The sequence below is a fragment of the Aythya ferina genome, assembly GCF_964211825.1.
Source record: "Aythya ferina genome assembly, chromosome: 11".
Lineage (NCBI taxonomy): Eukaryota > Metazoa > Chordata > Aves > Anseriformes > Anatidae > Aythya > Aythya ferina.
Window position 1 is genome coordinate 11,855,021 of NC_140307.1, and position 21,285 is coordinate 11,876,305.

At 46.1% G+C, this 21,285-nt stretch overlaps 1 protein-coding gene and 1 long non-coding RNA gene across 3 annotated transcripts in view; one reads left to right on the plus strand and one right to left on the minus strand.

Annotated features, from left to right (window-relative positions):
* Positions 1-2,829: 2,829 nt before the first annotated feature.
* On the minus strand, positions 2,830-9,980 carry ADPGK (ADP dependent glucokinase). Of its 2 annotated transcripts, none has more exons than XM_084532521.1 (7): positions 9,711-9,980; positions 7,324-7,549; positions 6,046-6,108; positions 5,395-5,515; positions 4,696-4,892; positions 4,409-4,507; positions 2,830-3,833 (listed from the first exon to the last, which is right to left on the minus strand). In XM_084532521.1, the coding sequence occupies exons 1-7, from the start codon at positions 9,923-9,925 to the stop codon at positions 3,282-3,284; spliced, it is 1,473 nt and encodes a 490-aa protein (XP_084388647.1). In that variant the 5' UTR covers positions 9,926-9,980; the 3' UTR covers positions 2,830-3,281. The 2 variants fall into 2 exon arrangements, with proteins under 2 accessions (XP_084388647.1, XP_084388648.1); XM_084532522.1 differs by having other exon boundaries at positions 3,064-3,830.
* A 112-nt stretch (positions 9,981-10,092) lies between these two features.
* The window catches only part of LOC311442849, a 98,081-nt gene continuing 86,888 nt past the window's right edge, over positions 10,093-21,285 (plus strand). The window contains exons 1-2 of the long non-coding RNA XR_014696905.1: positions 10,093-10,510; positions 11,939-12,064. This is a non-coding gene — a long non-coding RNA (uncharacterized lncRNA). The remainder of the gene's footprint in view (positions 10,511-11,938; positions 12,065-21,285) is intronic.

The window sequence follows — 21,285 nt, forward strand, 5'->3', positions numbered from 1 at the left end:
AAGAGAGGGTAAGGGGGTATCCTTTCAAGACTGGTTTTGACACTTGGGTATTACTGCAACTTTTCTGATTTTTCAGTAATCAAGTAAGTAAATTTGTGGATAATCTCTTGCCTACCAAGGACTTTTGGATTTTACAAGAAAAAACAACCACACGTATGCATAGATCACAGGACCCCTTTCTAAGCATTAAGTACTCATAAGAAAACAGGACACATGGTTAAGATGTGCTCCAGCTGTTTTTCATGGGGAAAAAAAAAATACAAAAACCAAAGCCCCAGGAACTAAAAGCAACAGTATTGCAATGGGGATAGTAAAAATAGCAGCCTGGGGGACAAGTTCCAACCCCCCAGTGAAAGGTATTTCACTATTTTTTTCTGTAAAAAAAATAAAAACAAAAAAAAAAAAAAAAAAAAAAAAACTAAAAAAACACTGTCTATTTCCATTTCTGTTGTTCAGCAAGATCTGTTCAAGCAGCTTTCTTTTGTTGTCTCTGTTGCTGCTGTGCAGAGGTGTGGGACAAACAGGTTTCAGGAATCTGCAAGCCTTGCTGCAATTAAGTTTGGGAGGCAGAGGGAAGTTAAGCAGATCAAATTCACAGCATGTGAAACGTGAAGCGTAGACAGGCTGCCATTTGATTCAGTTTTATTATCATATAGATTGTTTCAAAACTTGATCAGGGATAGCGAGGGCCTATCTGATTAACGGGTCACGCTTGTTACAAATCTGGTGACCAGGCGAGCTGGCAGCGAGATGCCTGATCAAAGCAGATACTCGGGCAGAGCTGCAGCCCTGCCAGGCTCGCAGCACAACAACCGCAGGCCAAAGGCGAGGCACAAACGGTACCTGCTGAGAAGGAACAGAGCAACAGGAGGAAGTTCAGAGGCATTGCTTCATGGTTAGGTTTTTTAGGCCCCAATGAATTCTTAAGCAATAACTGCCTTTTTCATACTTACTTACAGCAGTTATTTATTCAAATTAGTTTTTAAAAAGAGACTGGATTTAAGTCTGTAACACTCATTTTAGTGTAAGCATGCCTTACCCTTGGGACAAGTTCTGGTGGCGCAGTTACCTGATTTTAAATGGCCAAAAGACAATCACAGCCCAACTGGCCTCGTATCTCAGCAAATGCTTTTGGAAGAGAGAAGGGAAACAGAGCAGCAGGACCACTGCTCATGACAGCTTGTGTGTATTTAGTTTTGTTTCTTTTCCAACCCGAGAATCCACACAGCTTGGCCCGACGTCAGGAAAGTGGGACCTATCGTAAGCAAAGGATTACTTCTCCAGCTGGCAGGATGCGTGGCCACTGGTGGTCCCAGCGGTGTTGTACCAGAAGGCTCTGATCAAAGGTTGCAAATAACCCCGCTAATGGCCTCAGACCTTTTAGATGGCTGAAAGGAGAAAATTTTTATTTGTTTTTTCTGTAGGAAGACTAAACCAGAACTCTAAGTTCCATGCTACAATTTATAAATTAAAACAAAACAAAGCACCAACAAAGAATAGAAAGCCTTTCAGTCTTAAGAAGATCCTGCATTGCGATAAATACTGAGACTTGGTGGAAGACCAGGATGGGATAAGCTACAGGAAAGCACAGCGCTGCCTGTATTTCTCCTCTGGTGCAACACTTAAGACTTTCCTCAGAGGGAAAGGAGAAGTTAAATACACACTGACAGACAGCATTTTGTGTTGCGTCAGTACAAGTTACAACAGCTGTCAATTTTTATCCTTACAGAGCATTCACAATGGCATTTTCCACCAGGAGAACATCACTGACGGCAATGTGACAGCCCTGCTGAAAGAGATCAGGCCAGCCTAATGGGTAGTGTTCTCTCCTCCCCACTGCTGAGATGCAAAGGCTGACCAAAAGTGACACCCTACAAATTCTGGTACAGTGCAGACTTGCATAGACACGCTGATTGCATTTAATTCAGTTACACTGAAAAAAAAAGTGTATGATTGCTATGGGAATGGGCTTGAAGATCCTGGAAACGGACAGAGACAAAACCATGCTGGAAAAAGAGACAAAAGAACGCTGGTGCTGTGCAATCAATGGTGTGCTGCTACCTAGAGGTAAAAAATACATAAACGAAGTATTTAACAAGCCTTCTGAACTAGCAAGGCAATGATAGTAGATGATTTGACTCCTCTGTTTTTATTTTCAAAGACTGCCCACAGCAAAGACAGCCTAGTGATCAAGTCACAGTAAATAAAAAGCTCCTCACATCTGTCTTACCTGTTGCAGCATTTGAGCCTCCAGAGCTCCAGAGGGCCCTTCCCTAATAATTTAACCCTTCTGAACAGAAGGCAGGGAGATTAAAGATTGCACATCAGTTCTCAAACAAACAAAAGAAAAAGTCTCTATCACTCAATAGCTTTTCTGTCAGCTGGAAAATACCAGACATAAGCACCTGCCATTAGCAAAGAAAGCAAGCTGTGAGCCCCTCTGGCTGAAACCCTTGGCATGTAGTGGTCAGCAGACACAGGGAACGTTTTGTGATTTACCTGGCAATAAAATAAAGCTTTGTTCCCAAATAAAAACCCTGACTATCTTCACTTTTAGTTGTCCCCAAACTAAATGCAGGCAACTAGGACTCAGTTGAATAACAATAATCACAGAGACAAGAGACCCAAAATCACCTACGCTGCCTTGAGTCTGGTTTCCTCTGTGCACGTGGGGAGGAGGTACAGCGTGCGTCACATTTCAGGGCTGCGGCTCCCTCCAGCTCGAGGGGCGCTGAGGTTGAGAGGTAATTTTGTCAGTAATAGATTTCATCATCGCACCAAGCAAACGCAAGGTTTGCTCTTGCCATGTAGCAATGTGCTGAGAGGAGATAATGCAAGAGCCTTTTATTTTTACTTTATCAGAAGCAAGGCAGGGCCAAGCACTGCTGTGCTCAGCCTGGGATCCACACACACACAAAATTCTCCTGGCTGTAGCACTTTCCAGCACTAACAGACAAGACCCACAGAGCAAACCTACTCCAGACAGGGATTTTGGCATTTGTTTCCCTCCCCACATGCTTAAGACAAAGAAAAGCCAATTTTCACATTAAATACTAAAACCTCTGCACTTCAACGTGAAATGTTTTAGTTGCTGCAAAGTGACTGGAATGTATCTGACAGTTTATACCTGGAATTATTCTTTGGCTCTTTTACAGTTATGTCCAGAAAACATAGCATACCCTGATTCTGTTCCTATATCACCGCTGCCTGAAATCCTAATGAGAAGAGCATGGTTCCTCAGACACCATACAGTACTGGAGACAAAGGGGGGCCTTGGTCTCCTACTGAGGATACACTTCTGAATATAGCAGTCCTTCAGCTGAAATAGCATCCCCGAGTCCCACGGTCCGGACAGGATCCTTACACACCAAAACGGGTGTGAAGTGGAATGAGATGCCTTCTCTGTGCCAATGCACTACTGGCTCATCTGGATTTAAGGATATTTTGGAAGGTGCCTCTATCTGGGAGGTCACAAACTCCAGAGGAGCCTTCAGAAAGACTTTGCTGGTGTCGATGGTTTCGGTCGCGCAGGCCTGAGCCCCTGCAGCTCTAGCTCCAGCAGCCACGGCAGCAACCTGGTTGCCCCAGAACCCGTCCACCGTGGCAAGGATGTGGTAGGCCAGGGTGTGGAAGTGGATGCGTGTGAGATCAGAGGCCCGGTCCGCGGTCTTCCCGTGCTCCTTCAGGACCCAGAAGAGGATGTCACTGACTACGCCCACATCGGGGATGCCGTTCCAGGAAGCAAGGGAGGCGTGGGGACCAGAGGCCGACTGCGTGAGGAAGAGCAGCTCCTGCTCGTTCAGCCCAATGGAGTTCACCAGGGGAAAGACCTGCTAACAGGAACAAGAGTTCTTCCTTCAGAGACAGGTCAGACTTCTGGGTTCTCCTTCACAGTACTGTTTTTACCAAAGTGCATCACAGCCTGCTGGCTATTTCTGAAATTCTTTTTCTAGAGGTGCACTTTGACATTAAAGAGCAACAGAACATCACATCCACATGAAACATAATGCTGGAATTAGAGCTGTGTCAACTTAAACATTGGGATTTGCAGGAAAGAAATACTGCAAAAACCCTGAACTGATGATCAACCAAAAGCTTTTTAAGATACCTCCTTTATGAAACCTCAGTCAAACCTTTCTAAAAGGAATACCCTCTGTGAGCTAAAGAAAACAAATCTGGCCTCTGCTAGGCCATGAGTCATTGCAGTTCTCTGCTGCTCAGAGGAGACTGGTAAGCTCAGTAAAGAAAATCTGTTCAGAATGCATCAGCAGACATTAAATCCATGTTTTCAATTTTAATAATGATAAACCTCATTTTATTTTTTTAATTTCTATATTTATCTATCAGTCTGCGCATTGTGATACTAAAGAAAAGGAAACTGATGAAAAGAGCACGTCCTTTTTGTTACCTGATGCACAATGTTGCTCATAAAATCCTGGTCAGTCATACTGGCCAACTCCAGGTGTATCGGAATGTCAGTAGGGATGTCAGAGATGGAGGCCACAGCCTGCAGGGGTAGAGGAAAAGGTGAAAAACAACACCTAAAACGTGTTTTAAAAGAAACAGAAGGAACAAAGGTGTGCATACTGTGGGAGACAGGAAGATGCACCTTATTACAAGTTCAAGCCTGGGAAGCTCGGAGTTTGCTATGGAGCATTTGTTGGGATGGAAATGGAGGAGATCTAAGTATCTTACCTCCATTAGTCGTCTGTGTCGCATCTCCTTGCTCTGGCCTTCCATCATGTGAAGTCCTGAGAGCACCACAAGATCTGGCTGAAATTCATCCAAGCTGGACACGAACACTTCCAGCATATTTAAGGCGCCGTTTGATAGGTCGTGGGAGAATATAAAGCGGTTGGCATTGGGCGCTTTCACCTGTCCCCAGTCTTCACCTAGGGCAAAGCAGAGGAGCAAACCAACTCAGAAGAGAAGCCAATCAAACCACCTACCTACAGATTATTTTGGGATATCCTGCTGGAATCTGAAGGCATGGTTTCATACCATGACTGCACCCAATTAACAGCTATTGGCAGCAGAATTATACCCTCAGGTCTGCTTAGGATATATACCACAAAACAAAAAGTATACCTGGTTTTTATAGGCCACAGTGTACAAGAATACAGAACCAAGAGGATGGCAGCACAGCAGCATAAGTCAGTATTTACAGTAACTGCATTACAAAGGAATAAAGTTTCAAAGGAGTTTAAGATGTTTGCTCACCTACCACAGCTCCCTGCAGCGCACAGAATTACCAGATTAGCCCAGTGACAGCTGCCAGTACTGATAACTTACACGGTCCTTTTAACCAATTCAAAAAAAAAAGAAAACTGTAAACCCAGGAATCTCTTAGTGATGATCAGGGTTCCATCCAACATTCAGCCTTTGGTACGGTACCTGCTTGATACTCCAAGATGAGATGGAATTCATCTCTTTCCTGCATGGATTCAGGTGGCACAACCACATTGTCATCAAGCAGTTCGTGGAGCTTGGGACCAACTGGGCCACAAAGGAGGATCTAGAAAACAATGAAAACAATCAAGGATCCCCTGCCATGTCCCCTGCCAGCATTTCAGTGCACTGAAGTAGCCATCTCATTTTGTGTGAAGCCATTCTATGCATGCATTAGTCCCGCATTTCATCTCTTCCCAGTAGTTGCTGATGAGCAAGATAGTTCTCATACAGGAAAATGTATTTCCTTTCAGGATTTGTTATGCACGGTACAGAAATACATAAGCCATCACAGCTTTAGAACCAAACTCTCTTCACTCTTGCAAGCTCACTGGAAGATGGAGGACCTTACACTAGTCTATATCCAACAATTTGGCCTCCACATGACCATGTGAAAAGAAGAAGCCACTTTTATTAAATTAGCAAAAATTAAAAGGATCAGCACAGCACAGGGATCCGTATTTGTTTTATTGGAAAGAAGGTTAAGACAGAAGCCAGTAACTCCAAGGGAGCAATAAGCTGTAAACCATTACCTAAAGAACAGATTTGAGACTCCTTAAAGCCGAGTGAATAGCGTATAACTTTTGACACACCTACCTTCAGGTCTGGATTTGCTGCAAGCTTCTGACCAATGAGAGCAGCGTTTCCTCCTACGTAAAGCTGTAAAACAGATCGAGGCAGGTATGGGCATTCCCTTGCTTTGATAGCTTTACACGTGCTTAGTCCTTAGTACAGGCTTCAGATTTTAGCTTCTAGAAAGGTTCCAGGATTAGAGAATTTAGGAAAGCTTAGTGGGGACGGAGGTAAAACAATTTTACAATTCACTGTGAGATGCCAACAACTTAAGTGTTCTCTTCTTAAAGTCTAAATATTGCCTTCAGGTAACTGACAGCCCTGTGCAAATCAACTGATTTTTAACACTCCCTCCTACTTCAGTGCAGATTTTCTGCACTGGCAATTGGTAATTTTTTTTTTTTTTTTTTTTTTTTTTAAATCAACAGGCAGACAAGCAGTCATTCGAAAACTACAGTATTTCAGGGTTAAACCTGCCATCTATGCCCACACAAAGCGAGCAGAACTGTGAAAGTTTCTTTAGGTAAGAAAGGTCGAACTTTCAAGTAAGAAAACACCTACGTGAGCTCTGAAACTAAAGAACATAGATCTGTCACGAGGACCACAGGTGCCAAGAGGTGACAGAAAACAAGCTGTAGAAAGATACAGCTGATAATCAAGTGATGCCAGAAAGCCCATGTAGCGAACATCGAGAAATAGACCAACACGCAGAAGTCCTGACCAATAAAAGGCCAGATTTTCAAAAGCAGCTGGCAAACTGAATATAAGGCAGCATTAAATAGTCTGTAGAAATTAGCTGTCAAGCAGATATGCAGCTAGATTCAGAAGACCCAGCATAAATTAGAGCAACAGGACTTTGCTTTTGGAAAGTGAAGCTTCAGGAAAATCACTGAGTTTTTTTCATCATCCCTACTTCTAGAGAGAATTTAAACCCTGCATTAAGGTCCTAGAGCTGATCAGCATGCTTGTAACTTCTCATGTGTGGATTTTTTCCTTACTTCCTGTCTCACTACAACATGTTAGAGCCTCTTTTACAGCATCAATCCCATCTGGCTCCCATGAAACATGAAAATGTCTTTAGTACTATCCTGCAGAGGTAATCTTGGGCTGGTATTTCAGTTTGGAAAAGGCAAGCAAGGGACAGACCATTCAAAACCCTTCAGTTTGGGACAGGTGCAGAGTTCTGTCCTCTGTTTTTTCCTAAACGATTAGGGCTCTCACTAGACAGAGAACAAAAGTCACCATCAATGCAGAATATAAGAACCGTACTTCTCAAAACCTGTCTTCCCATGGAGGACATACCTGGGCACCTGGGTACTCCGAGGCTGTCCGTGCTATGTGATGGAAAGACTCCGCATCGCTGAAGAAGCGCTCAGCAGCTGCCCCTTTCTCCATGAAGTGCACAAATGCTTCCCTCAGGTCCTGCTGGGAGGTCAGGACAGCGTGGTTTTTCCCATCCCCAGGTTCGAGACCAAGTGCCTCCAGCAACTTCACACCAGACAGAACCACGTCCACGCAGGCATTGACACTGAAAGAGAGAAGGAAAATGCACTGCAGGGAAAGCCAGCATACGTTAGAGCGCCTGGGAGACAATACAATGACTTCACTTCCCAGCCAGTGATGTTTGCTGTTAAATCTGGGCAGCCCTCAGGAAAAACAACCAAAACAAAACAGAAAAAAACACGGGGATATGAATTTTCTAAATTTTTACTAAAGTGCTCTCTCTTTATTGTGCTCCATCACAGCACTGAAGGGTTGGATTTTGAACATTCTGCTAAACTAAAACAAAGTGTAAGTTGTTCGTGTTCAAAGGTGGTTGTAAATGTTGTTACATTTTGCACTTTGTTTGCTGTTTAGGCTTGCTCAAAAAAGAGCAGGCACCATAATAATAGCATTTTTAACTTTTAATTCTTAAAATAAAGAAGCTTTTATTGTTCTAGTTCTGGTTTAAAACCTGCAGGCAATTCAGAACTGTTAAAACTGAAAGTATTTCAGCCCACTAGATCAGCCTCTTGAGTTTCAACTACTGCTAATAAAAAGCAAAAGCACATACACAAACACCCTGTACCTGCAGTGATTCTGTTTACAAGAAGTCAAGAGAGCCACTTTTCAGTCAAAACATTCGAAGACTGCAGTTTGAAAAGAACCATCCCCAATTTCCAGGCATGTCTCCTTCTCTCAAATGGCAAAGCAGGAGAAAAATCCAGCACCACTTGGGAAGTTACGAGAACCATTTTGGCAGATCCAGCCTTAAGTGACATCAGACCTGCTGCTCAAACCTTCCAGTTTTATAAACTTTTTATAAATTACAGCAATTTAAACACAGCGGAGCCCAAGTCAGAGCAGAGAACAGGACAGTTTCTGCGCTGGAACCAGGCCTGCAGGAAACATCTTACATGCTCTACTGATGTATTTTAGGGGAAGTTTCTGAGTGCTTGCCTTCACTCCTATTCCTTGGTTTCAGAGAGACAGTAATATAAACAAAATATTTACTGAGATCACATGAACAATTGCTATAGCATGTTCTGGAACTGCTTTAAGGGCATTTGCTGTTCCTCTGCCCCATGCTTCCATGACAGTGATCCAAACAACCTATAAAGCTTTCCCAGGATCTTCAGCTTGCTCTGCATCTGTCCACAACACTCCAAATACCAATGTCAGCTCGAACTGCACGGCCTTTCCTCCTCATCAGTGACCTTTCATGAATGACTTGGGCTGCAACACGTGAAGTGTGCATCACACTGAATAAAGGACATTAAAAACCTCAAGGGTTTTCAGTGCACTTTTAATGCAGCTCCTGTTTGATTGGAAATCTGCTGCACTGTGCATCACATACTAAGGGAGAAAAATCCCCTTGCACAGCAGACAAAAAAAAAAGAAAGAAACAATAATTTTCAACAGCATTTTAGCCACAACCTCACTGCAGCAAAAGGGCAGCAATCTTATGTTTTAATGAATCATTAAAGATGCAAAGGGACAGAAAGCAAGTCACGGCTCTTTCAAGTGAGACCCTTCTAATCATCCTCCAGCTGTCTTTCTTCTCCCTCCCTGCCACTCCTCTGCTAACACACTTCTTGCTTTTAATAATCTGCCCTAACAGCAGGGAGATGCTACTAATGAACTTATTTTGCTGTGGAACATTGAGGCCCTGGGCCTTTGGGTTGTGTATCTATTATGTGTATCTAGCTATTTCTATGTACTGAGTCCCTTTAAAGCAAAGAAGAAAGGACTAAGCTGAAGATAACCGTCTCTTTTCCAGTGAGGGCATGGCATAAGACTAAAGGGGACACTAGAAATGTTCTGTATTCAGGGGAGAAAGTTTGCATCGACCATAATGCACGAGCAAGGCTCCAGCTGATCCCACAGCAGCTACGCAGCCATTACACTCAATACCTTTTTGCAACACTCGGAGGTCAAACCTCGCATCACAGTCAAGTTATCCCATCACATCCTTTTATTTACGACGAAGTGAGTCAAGCGCTATATATATAACACCGAGATTCATGGCCACGCTTAAACCCAGCTTTGAAGACCCGCCTGATATTCCTGAACTTTCCCCTCACCCTCTTTGCAGCTTAAAAAGAGAGAGAGGCCGTTGGGTTTCCCCACAGGCACCCTCCCACTCGCTCCTCGCCCTTCCCTCTCCCGTTTTTCCCCTCGGTGCCCCCCCTCACACGTCCCTGACCTACCCGACGGCGACGCGCGCCCAGCCCCGCGCCGGGCGGACGATGGCCGCCTGCCAGGCCGCCACCATGCGGCTCTCGAGGGAGCCGGCCCGGCGCAGCCCCCCCAGCAGCGAGGCGGGGAGGAGCCGCAGGGCCGAGGGGGGCAGCTGGGGACCCAGCAGGCACAGGTAGCCCAGCGCCAGGGCCAGCAGCCCCACGCACAGCGCCCGCCGCCACATCGCGGCCGCCCCCGCCGCCACGTCTGAGGGGAAGGCGGGCGGGCGGGCAGGCGGGCGGCCGCCCCTCCTTACGCCGCCTCCGTAGCGCCCCGCCTCCGCCCGGCGCCGGCTGCCGTAAAGCCGCTTCGGGAATCGAGGCGGGCCTCACGCCGAGTGCGCATCCTCTCTTAACGTTGCGCATTCTGCGTACCTCCGGTAGAGCGCTGCGGCGTGGCGGGCGTAGCTGAGCTACGGGAATAGGGCAGGGGAAGCGCCAGCGCGGCGGCGCTTCGTGAGGGGAAATGGCGGGCGTGGGCGGCCTTTGGCCGCCTCAGGGCTCCTCAGGGCTCCTCAGGGTTGTCTGCGGCCTCCAAGGCTTCTCTGCCCGGCCCCGAGGAGCCTGGCCTCGGTCCCTCAGGTCAGCGGGGAGCAAGCAGTGTGGTGTGGAGAACGGGGAGCCTGTGCCCCTTTCTCTCAGTGCCTTCCTAGCACCTGTGTAGCCCCATGCTCTATGTTTCAGCTCTTCGTGTTCATCAACCTGTGTCTCAGCAGCGCAGCTTCTGCTCTCAGCCTCTTTTGTGCCTTCCCCAGGTTGAGTTACTTCAGGTCTGTGCCCACGTTCCTGTGAGGCAGCCTGTGCTGGGTTTAGCAGGGAGCAGTGGGAGGACATCCTTTTGTCTGCTGCAGCCCATCACATGGGTGTCGTAAGAAGTCAGGAGAGAGGCTTTTCTTCCCTTAATGAAAGGGAAATGTTCTGGGCTGCTTTAGAAATCACAGAAACATTAGCTCTAAGGCTTAATGACAAAATTTGCGGGAGTTTGACAACTGTGTGCCACAGTGCGTTGGCTGAGGCAGCTGATAATTTTCCTACTCAGTTCTGTGTTGTGAATGATTGTCATTTTCTTTGATTCTGACAAAACAAACAGTGAAAGAGAGAGGAAGGCTTCTTGCTGATACTTCTTTCTAGATTAAAAGAATGGGTATTTGGACAGTGGCTCATCTACATGAGTCTACTGGCTCATCTCAGTGGCTCACTGCTCTGGCCCTGTGTGGTCACTGGGCTGCCCATCAGGTTGCCTTTCTTGCCTGCCCTTCTCAAAAAGGACTGACTACCTCAAGGATTTTGTTCCTGTGATGTTGTTCCTAGGGACAAGTGAAGACAGAGGGCTTGGAGGTGGGCAGGACTGGAATTTGTGAGGGAAGGAGTAAAAATGGGCCTCACCTGGCAGTGGGTGGTGTGCAGGGAAACTTTTTAAAGAGCCTAGAGCAGCACAATAATGTAGTGAGTTTTAAGAACCATATACTGCAAACAAAGTGGGGGCCTAGCCACCTTCCCCATTGTTCAAGAAATCCTTCAGATGGTTCTTTCTCTTCAAATAGCTACCTGCTTCAGTGTCCCTTAAAAGGCTGATTACAGCACTTAGACCTGTGTTCAGCCCATCAATGTTGGTCTGTTAATATGCAAACACTCTTTGCATTTGCTCAGGTGGTCTTAGGGGCTTGTCAGTTGGCTTTTTCATTTGAACAAATTTACTCTTTTTCCCTTTGGCATTTTTCCCACAGATGTTTGATCTATACGTGATTATGAAATCTCACTTGCTTCCATACTCTTCGAGTCCCTAGGGTATAGGCCTGCAGGGCTCCCACAACCATAGGCAGCCCTCCAGTTCAAGCAAGCAGTGCTGTGTTGTTGGAGAACAGAGCAAATACCTGCTGGAGCTTCTCGTTGCTCAGTACAATCAGGTCTTCACCTGTGGGAGCACATGTATTTATAGCCTTGTCACAGAACATCATAATTAGACATGCCCATAAGGCAGCTGCGACCCATAACATTGTCACAGCTCAGGGACTCCATTATTAGTACTGTGTCATCAGAGGGTTAGGCTGCAAGCAGATAACCCATCTAATACAGTAGTACTTTAGGGAATTAGCCACGATTCCAATTTGGGGTGATTAGTTTTTGATCTGATGCTAATGCCATGTTCTGCGTTGTTGCCCTGAAGACTAAAGTTGTCTTTTTCACTCCCGGAACAGGTGCAGTTTCCACATCAACAAAATCAAACCTGCTCAGGAGGAACCACTGCTATTTGGTCTGCCTAAACTGCCAGTGTTCACTCTCCATGAATGGTTTTATCGGTGGACTTGAATGAGACTGCAAAGGTAATTGAAAGATTGCTTTGATGACCTTGGTTATGGCCAACGAAAATAAGGTGTTTTTTCAAAAAAAAAAAAAAAAAAAAAAAAAAAGGCAGTTCCCTTGGAGAACCTGTTCAGTTACAGAGCTAATCTGCAGCTTTTTGGCTTATATTTGTTTTAAGCCAATGTAGATTTATTTTTGCCTGTAGCAGCTAAACCAGAAGTGAAAGTGTCAGCTGACAACTGAAATGCATCTCCTTATTTCCTTTCCCCTGAACCACCTAGCATCCTACAAACTTTGGTTAGAGGTAGCAGAGAGGGACACAAGGCTGATAGTTTCATATGAGATGACTCAGATTGAGTAAAAAGTATTAATTAAATACCTGTTTAATTAGTTCTGATTCAGGCCTGTGCCTTATTTCAAAGGTGTGACACTGATTTTGAGAGCTTTTGCTGGGGTCCTTTAATAAAACATAGGAAGAGAAGGCAAGACTTGGTGGATTTCTAAAGAGTTTAAATCAAAACTCATGGCAACAATTTTCCTTTGCTGCTTCTTCCTGGTTATATGAAGTTCTTTGTAGATCCAATCCTTTTCCTGATGCTGTTTCAGTATATGAGCTGCCTGTGACTTGGAAGGGATGTGTCAGGGAAGGTTGGTTTAATCAGTCTTCAGTTATTGGAAACTGAACTCATTCCCTTTAGCAGAAAAAAAAAAAAAAAAAGGGGGGGGGGTGGAAATGGGACTCTGTCTGCAGGAGGCAGACAAACAAGCAGGAGAATGCTGCTTTTAAAAAATTTGCCGTGGAGAGTTATGCACAGTGCACATGCTCTCAGCAGCCACTCAGGTTCACATATAAAGGTTTGTGAGCTTTTAATGCTGTTAGTGAGTTTGCTTTTGTGATCACAGGCTCGGTTTTGAGAATTGGGGGGTTTGCCAGAAGCTTATTAGGCAGGAAGCGAGAGGAAAGGGGATGAAGATGGGCAAGCAGAAGAAATAGCAGGGAGGGGTGAAAGCCTAAGCTTTGAGTTCCCAAAGGATCTATGAAGACCTGTTTTTCTTAGCTTGAACTCACAAGCAATTGTCTTCACTCCTTGTTAAGTTGAATTTGCATATTCAAATGGACTCTCTTCTTTTGACCTACTTTGGCCAGCTTAAATTGTAGGCCTGTGCACAGTGTGGGAAGGGGAGGAGTTTTCCTCGAACTATGAATTCCTTTATTGTTGGTGGGATCGGTCATGCGTATCTGTAATGCCTGGAATTAAATCTTTAGCTGTACCTAATAAACATTAGGCAGCACCCAAGGCGGGATTTGCATTGCAGATGCTTTCAGGGCTGCTCCCTCCTGTGGTATCCAACACTCCCATGGTATTACTGCCTCTCTCTGAGTTCCCTAGGCTTCGTGAAGTCAATTATTCAGGTGTTGTGTGTCCCACTCCCTCTTCTGTGTTCTCTGCTATCAAACCTCTCCCTGAAATCCCACATCCTCCTGTCTTTGATTGCAAGCCTTTGATCTGAATTGGAAAGATAGAGTGGCAACTGTGCATCAGTCCCTACTGGTGAAGCTAGTGCAGACATTTCTGATGCTTGCCTGGTGACATGTAGCGAGAGCCAGTAGTGGAATTTGGTGGGTGTGACTGGTTACTGCTGGAGGAATAGGAACAAGTGGCACCCAGGCTTTTCGGATGGGTCCTAATAAAGGTCTGGAAAATTCAGAAGATGGAAATTTGTACTGAGCCCTGCAGATGAGCAGAGGAACTCTAATTAAAATACAGAATCAGTGCTGTGCTCAGAAACTGGGCAACATTCCCCATCTCAGCTCTGCCAACATGTCTCAGTCCTGGACTTCAGCACCCACTGCTTCCCTGCTCCGTAAGACACACTCAGCTTGGCCACCGCATCTCAATCTTGATCTGTAACACCTCCTGCTGTTCCAATTCTGGGGCCTTTTTGAGCAGAAAATACCATCTCTCTTCTAAATTGTGCCAAATTGCTTGGTTTTGGCCACAGAACTCATTTTCACTTGTCACCTAACGGGATACCTAGAGACTTTCATCTAGCACTGTCAGCGCCAGAGGAAAAAGAACATGTGAATACCCAGCCCCCTGCTAAGTCCCCTAATTATATAGTGATGTGTTAATAACAAACACGCTTTCATGTCTTGGCAGTTGCAAAACACTCATCAGTAGTGCAGTGCTTCAGAACTGGAATCACACAGGAAAGATGCAAGTCCCCATTTAAATTACTTAATTAGTATCAGCATTGTCTGTACCCAGCACTAGGGTCTGGAAGAAGTGCTAGCGTGAAGCTGCCAGATGCCGGTTGTTTGGGTGCTCTGCAGAATCGGAACCACCATGTTAGACACTTGTCGTTGCAGAAGTGAGACTTGCTGTGCAGAGCAGCTCTTTTTCTTTGGGGGTGGAACAGCTTCTGTCTTGGCTGGAGCTGGGAGCTTCCAGACCCAGAGTTATGTGCTGCTTTCAGTTTGAGCCAAATTGTTGGATTTTGCAGTGCTGATTGCTCGCACCCTGTGGTGATGAGCCTGGTTGGCTGCACAACGCCTGGGAGCTGGAGTGAGAGTGAACCTCTGTGTGTGCTGGTGAACACCCTGAGCCACTAGGGTTCATGGCAGTGGCTGCCTGAGCTCAGCAACAATTGCTCTGTTTCTGGAACAAATGGCTCAGATCGTCAGAAATGGAGGAATTAAACCCTTTGTCAGAAGGTCTTCTGGAAGCAAGGTAGAAGTCAGAAAGCCCAAGGGTGTTAGCGTGGGGGATAACATGCTTGGGGGGGAAAGAGAGGAGGATGACAAAAAGAGGGGCAGCCAGGTGGGAGAGGTTTCCTTTCCAGAAGAAGGAGGGACATAGCTGATGGTTGCATCGTGTTCTCTTGTGAGCAGAACCTTCAGCTGTGCTCAAAGTTCCTGCTTGTGCGTGCAGCCTGCGTGTTGGCTTGGGCTTTGGGGTCTGGCATAAGCCCCCTGGCAGGGATGGCAAACTCAGCCCCCTCCTGCAGATAGTGCAGCTGTGAGCAGTGCTGCCAGGTGTTGAGAGCTGCAGATCCATGGCCCAGCTAAACGCCTGTTTATCTGTCACGTTTGGCCCTGTAAACAGCCCTGTGAGAGCTGTTGGACGCTGACATATCCTGGCCCAGGAGAAAGGATGGATGTACATCTTGCACGAGCTGTGCGTAGGGACAGAGCAGTGCTTCAAGTACTTTCTTCTGTTCCAACTTCCTTGGCAAGGCAGAAGATGAATGGCAGATGCCCAATCTTATCTTGGGAAAGGAACACTGGAAATGAAGCTCAAAATACTCCTCGGTCCCCTAGATCCATCCAATTTACATACTCAGTGTTGTGCGGATTGTATCTTATGCTGCGTACTTTGCATTCTTTTATGTGGGTTACAAATTCTGTTCGTGTCACTTCATGCTAACAGCAGTGCCGGTGTCCCTGATAGCGAGCGTGCCTCGGAGTGCTCGCTGTCTGTTGGGATCACAGCTCTGAGGTCAGATGGAGGCCACTGCTCGCCCAGCGTCACAGCAGCATCAGTGCTCGCCTCTGACAGATTAGCCTGGTACCACCCCATCGGCGGAATGATGTGTTGTGAATGCGACACTTATTTCTATTACCATTCAAGAAAATGCCTAAAAACAGGATCTCTGAGAAGCCGTGCATTTGCAACCCTTTAGGCTTTAATTTAAGCTCTTGCTGTGGCAGAATACCGTGGAAGAAGGATGTAGGCAGGTCTGGAGAGACTGGAAGAGAGAAACCAAAGCATTTGCTGTATTTTAGGCCTGTCTGTGTGCAGAGCTGTGCACGACGGCCTGCTGAGGTTACTTTGCCAATGGGTAGGACGTGCTTAGGTCAGATCTCTGTGAGTGTGAGGGAGGGAAGAAGCGTGATCTCTGGCTGAGAGCCACACAGTTTTACCAGCAAAAATACACGATTACTGTATGAAAATAGGCTTCTTTGTCTTATTCAGCATGTGTCTGATGCATGTCTGAAGGAGCCACAGCCTGGATCTTAGGCATAGGTCTTTGTGGGGAGCAGTTCTCTCTTCTGGCTCAGAAGCTGTTTTGCCATTCCAATCACATGCACAACCAAAAGAATCGCATTGGGTGGAGAGAACACAAGGTGATATAACAACAGCTGTGTGCTGCTCATCCTTGGAGGTGACCCACCTCCCAGCAGGGCCTGTGTGGGCCCTTACCCAGCAGCCTACTTAGTCAGAAAAGCCCAGGAAAGCCCCAGGTTCACCTTTGCTCCACCCTCCTCAGGGCTCTCTTAGTGCCGTTCAGTAGGGTGAGCACAAAATGCTCAAAGCACGGGAGCTTGGGGCTGTAGTGCTCAGGCACCTGGTTCTGCTTTCCCACAGATAGACCTGCTGCCTGATGTGATGTGCCAGTGCTGTAAGCTCAGCACATTTTAACGTGCTAACTGAAGCCCCAGATTGCATTTTGCAATAAATTTGTGTATAGGTCTACCGAGAGGCAGTTGTTTCAGAATTTCACCAGTGAGACTGCCAAAACTATTTGTGTATTTCATAGTTCATATTCTAAACGACTTGCATGCATCCCCATGTCATATATTAACCGACACAACTCGTAAACTGTGGTGCCTAGCACAGCTCTCGTCCCTCGATCTGTCTACAGAGGTTTTAGCAATAGAGCTTGCTTTATCCAAGTTGTCCCTGGTATTTCTGTTGTGTGAATGTCTGTGTAAGGCACAGAGGGTTTGGTGTAAAATGAACCGATGACAGTAACTGTTGCTGCTGTGAAACCAGATTCCTCTTAATTGGCAGAAGAGGTCTCTGGCCTCTTCTGCAAATGGGCAGTGAGTGGAGGGGTAGAAACTTCTCTAGAGGAGATGTGGCTGAGAAAAGTGAAACTGAGAAAATGTTTCATAAAACAAAAAGGAGGTAGGGAAGCGAAGGGGAGGTGAGACTGACTATATGGGGAAGGGGTTGAACAAGTTTTCAAAGAAAATGCCTTATGCTCTGGAAATAATGCTCACTCTATCACAGAAATCCGGAATGAAATCGGTGCTATTATAAATACTACTTGATGTCTCTTTTCACTTATACAAGCATGAAGATATTACTGAGGCACTTTGAGCACTAAATTCATTTTCCCTTTGTAGTTTTGAGGCACCTGTAACTCTTGTGAGGAAGTGTTTCCTCTAGGCTAGGCAACGTGTATGACAAGGAGAGGTAGCTGGCTGAAGGAGATTGAGCTGAAACTCAAGCATTTCCCAAGGGAAATGCCTTGTGCTTGTACGGCTGGCCAACCAGTTTAGGTTCTGGGTACTTCATTTTCAAAGTTTGCATGCGATTTATGCTGTCATCTTCATTTTATGAACTTGGAGATTCAGCTTTATTAACGCTGCAGGAATGAATGCTTCTGTGCAGTTTCTTCAGGCTAATTTGGGTGTTCAGGTTGTTCTCACCACCTTAGAGCAAAGTATATCTCTCCTGCAGAAATACAGCACCAATGGCTCACGTCATCTCGCTCTGGAAGAGAAGAGCCAGTAAGCAAATGAGCTAAAGAAACAAGAGAAGGCATTGCAAGCACCTTCATGCTGAATGCACAGGGAGGACTCTTCCTCCTTTGTCTTTACAAAAATATAGAAGAAAGCAAACCAATCCTTTTCTACCTCTGTCGTTTTTGGGATTTCAGAAATAACTGCTGTGAACTTTCACTACTACAGTCGCCAAAGCAGATTATCGTGTCGCTTAATTCTTCCCCATTTTAACTTCAGTTGAAAAATTGAGCATGCTAAAGAAGCCCTTAACAGCAAGTGACTCCATCTGCTGTCTAGAGGAGGTCATTCATCTTTGAAGGCAAGTGATTAGACTTGTCAGCGTGCCTCACTCCAAAGTCTGCTGCTAATTCCTCTTGGACAGAATGCCTGGTGTAGCCAAGTACTGGTTTATAAGAGCAGTTTTGGTTGCCCATCAGTCTCAAAATATTTTGTATTAAGAATTCTTCAGAGAAGAGCAACAAAGATGATTGTGAAAGCTTCTGGGCAGAAATTGAATTAATAGGGATGCTTCAGCCTTGAGCAGAGATGCTCTGGAGGACTGTCCCAGAGGGCTATGAAGTTGTCTGTGTCTGGAGGGTGACCTGTGGAGGACTGCTCGCTGTCTCTTTCCCAGGCATAGCGCTGTTCACCACTGTCAGGCAGGAGATAATGGGTGTCTGCGGTCTGACATGCTGTGACTGTCTTTTCCTTGTGGAGTGCGAGGTGTTGCTGAGCATGGTCTTTACTTCAAGGGAGGTCCTGAGATGCCAAACAGGGAGGTGTGTGAGAAAACCCTTCCCAAACAGAGCTCCCTTAGGTGAGAGCTGATAATTCTGTGGAGACTGCTACTGGTTTAGCACTTAGCAGGCAGCTGAAGGTGAGAAAGACAGCTCTGGGCAGCTGCTGGGGACGCTAAACTGCAAAAGGGCACAGCGATGCACTAAGCACCTCACAGGTTGTCAAAGTAGGTGAGCCTGACTCCGGTGCTGCAGCCAGATGAGGAGCAGAAGCCGGAGGCCGGCTGGATTTTCAGTGGCAGTGCATGTTATTTTCTCTGTCAAGTTCAGCTGAAGTCACAGGTGCTGAGATGCTTCTTGCTGTTAGGCTCTTGAGCTTTCAGCTGGGCACCCGTCCAGCCATCCGTCACTCCTTGGATTTTGTCCACGGGAACCCAAATGTGATCTGAGAGTTGCCACCGCAGCAGAGATATCAAACAGACACCTGGCATTTAATCCAAACTGAGGTAAATTCAATCCGAAAATAGAAGTGGGGTGCGCCTTGGCTGCCAGGCAAGTGAGCCCGTGCTGGGGCTTCTGGCTGCTCCCTGAAGGCTGGGTCGTAACCCTGTAGATCAGCTCCAAACAGAAGGCAGGAACAATGTTTGGATGTGACTGTAGCAAAGCTGATGTGGGGCGGCTCAGAACCAAGCTCAAAGCCAAGACATTTTTTTTTCCTCCATGATGTGATCAAATGAGTAACAACTGAGTGAGCTCTTTTGTTCTTTGTGGCCCAACTGACAGATAATGCAGGGGGTGGAGAGATTGGCTTTGTTTTTAACTGCAAAATCCATGAAGGGATATGTTCTTTGTGAATTAATTAATTTGGAGAAAATGGGGTTTAACTGTTCCACAAAAGATTCATTTCCACCCACTTCCCAGCTGGCTCTGGAGTGCAGTTTAAACATAGACTGTCACATTCGCAGCACCCGTGAATGTTTGAACCGAAATAGCAACTCGTAGCTGGCAGGGCAGCGAGCAGCAGTGGTGCTTCTTCTGGGTAACGGGTGGCATCGCAGAATCAGTTATGGTGGAAAAGACCTCTGAGATCATCAAGTCCAACCATTAACCTAGCAAATAGCGTGGTTGTTGTAGTGCCAGCCATGTTCTGCAGACAGGTGCAGAGACATCTTCAGCACAGGAGCTGCAGCAGATCATAACTGCAAACTCTGCTGACAAGAGCTGGGGGAACCAGCCTGGAATGAGGTCGCCCCTTGACCTTGGAAAGGTCTGTGCTGTATACCCCCTGGTAATGGGCCAGCACTCTCACACTCTCAGGATGTGTCAACTCCAGAGTCCTTCCAAATCTTCCACATGGTTTTAAACCTTTAGATCTGCCAATGAGAGCATGGGTTTGGCGGTGTTCACGTGGCCGGGCCCACAGCAGCCTTATCCCTACATGTACAGCCCTATGATACGAGCTGAGAGGTGACGGTCATCTGTTGCCCGTAAGTGGAGTGGCGGGACAGTGACAGCTTTCCTGTTAACGTCACCACTATCAACAGAGCAAAGACGCCTCTAAATAGCACGGGAATGTTCAGCAATTGTCATCTCATGTGGAAAGTTCAAACTGTAGTTCAAGGACAGAAGGTCTTCTAAGTAAAAGGAGATCAAATCCCCAAGGAGCAGTTGTAAAATGCTGCTCTTAGTGCCCCCCAAATGCCTTTAGCTTATTTTGCTGAAGTGGCATGCTGCAGCTTATATTTGTATGACAAGAAAAGGACAAAAGCGTGTGCAGTTGGGACCCTGAGCAACTTTGCTGATCGTAAATACAGCGAGGCATCAATAAAATGAGACTTTTATCCTGAGCAAAAGAAAATGCAGAAAATTGAGCATCAGACAGAGCCAAGCTGTGTGCCTACTTCGGGTGCAGTTAGGAGGAATCTGAGGAAAAAAATGAGTAAGAGAGCAATTAAAATTCAAAAAACTCCAATTGCAAGTACTTGCTATTCTGTCAGGATGGTGGAACATCAGAGAAGTCTACAAATTTACTACATTTACTGTCTACAAATAACATGGTGCACATGGGCCCCTGGAGGTGCTGATATGAGAGCTGTGTGGCAGAAGACTGAGGTGTTTTTGTGAAGGGGGAAGAGTCAGAAGGGCAACACAAGCAAAAGGACTTAGGTCACTAAGGTCAAGCCCAGTGAATATAGACCTGTTCATCTCTTGAGATACCTAAAAGAGAAAAAAAATATGTATTTTTTTAAAGATTCCTTTTGTCAGTTCTGTGCACTTTATGTTTTTCATCTGCAGCGTCACCCCTGAGAAATAAACTGTGACCTTCAGTACCTGGAAAGCTGGGGCTCTGCGTGACCCAGCTGATACAGCAACTCCAGGGCAGGTCTCCGGGCCTGTCAGGGCTGGGCATGGCACAGGGCTGGCTGTCAGGTACACGTAAGCACTCCGTGACAGCCAGGGATGTGGGGACCTTACCTGTGTCTCCTTTGGGCAATATGGCATTGACCTATTCCTCAGCCTAGAGCACAAAAAAGGGAGTTTACTCACTTTTTGGTATCTGTGTGCCCCAAGGCTTATTGCTGTCATTGCTGCCACAGCCAGCAGTGGTGGGAGGGCTAACACAAAGAGGAGAAGAACAAAGAAAAACCCAAACCTATCACCAGCACACAAAAGGCCACCTGGAAGTACCACCAGGAGATCCTGTCAATGTTAGGCTGCTTTTTTCCAGGATAAATCATGCATTTGGAAGCCAGCAGAATCTGTTGAGCAGATAAATTCTTGTTCGTATAGCCTAGCAGCAGAGTCATATATTTCACTGAAGCCACAAACGTACACTCGCTGCAAGTGTAAGACAAATGAGACTTGGAGGCTGGTGAAATATGCAGTCTCCCAGGGCTTGATCAGCAGCGCACAGAAGGAACGTGGGCCCACCAGCTTGCTGGAGATTTTGGAAAAGGTTCTCAGCCCCATTAAAACCCCAGAGAAGCCA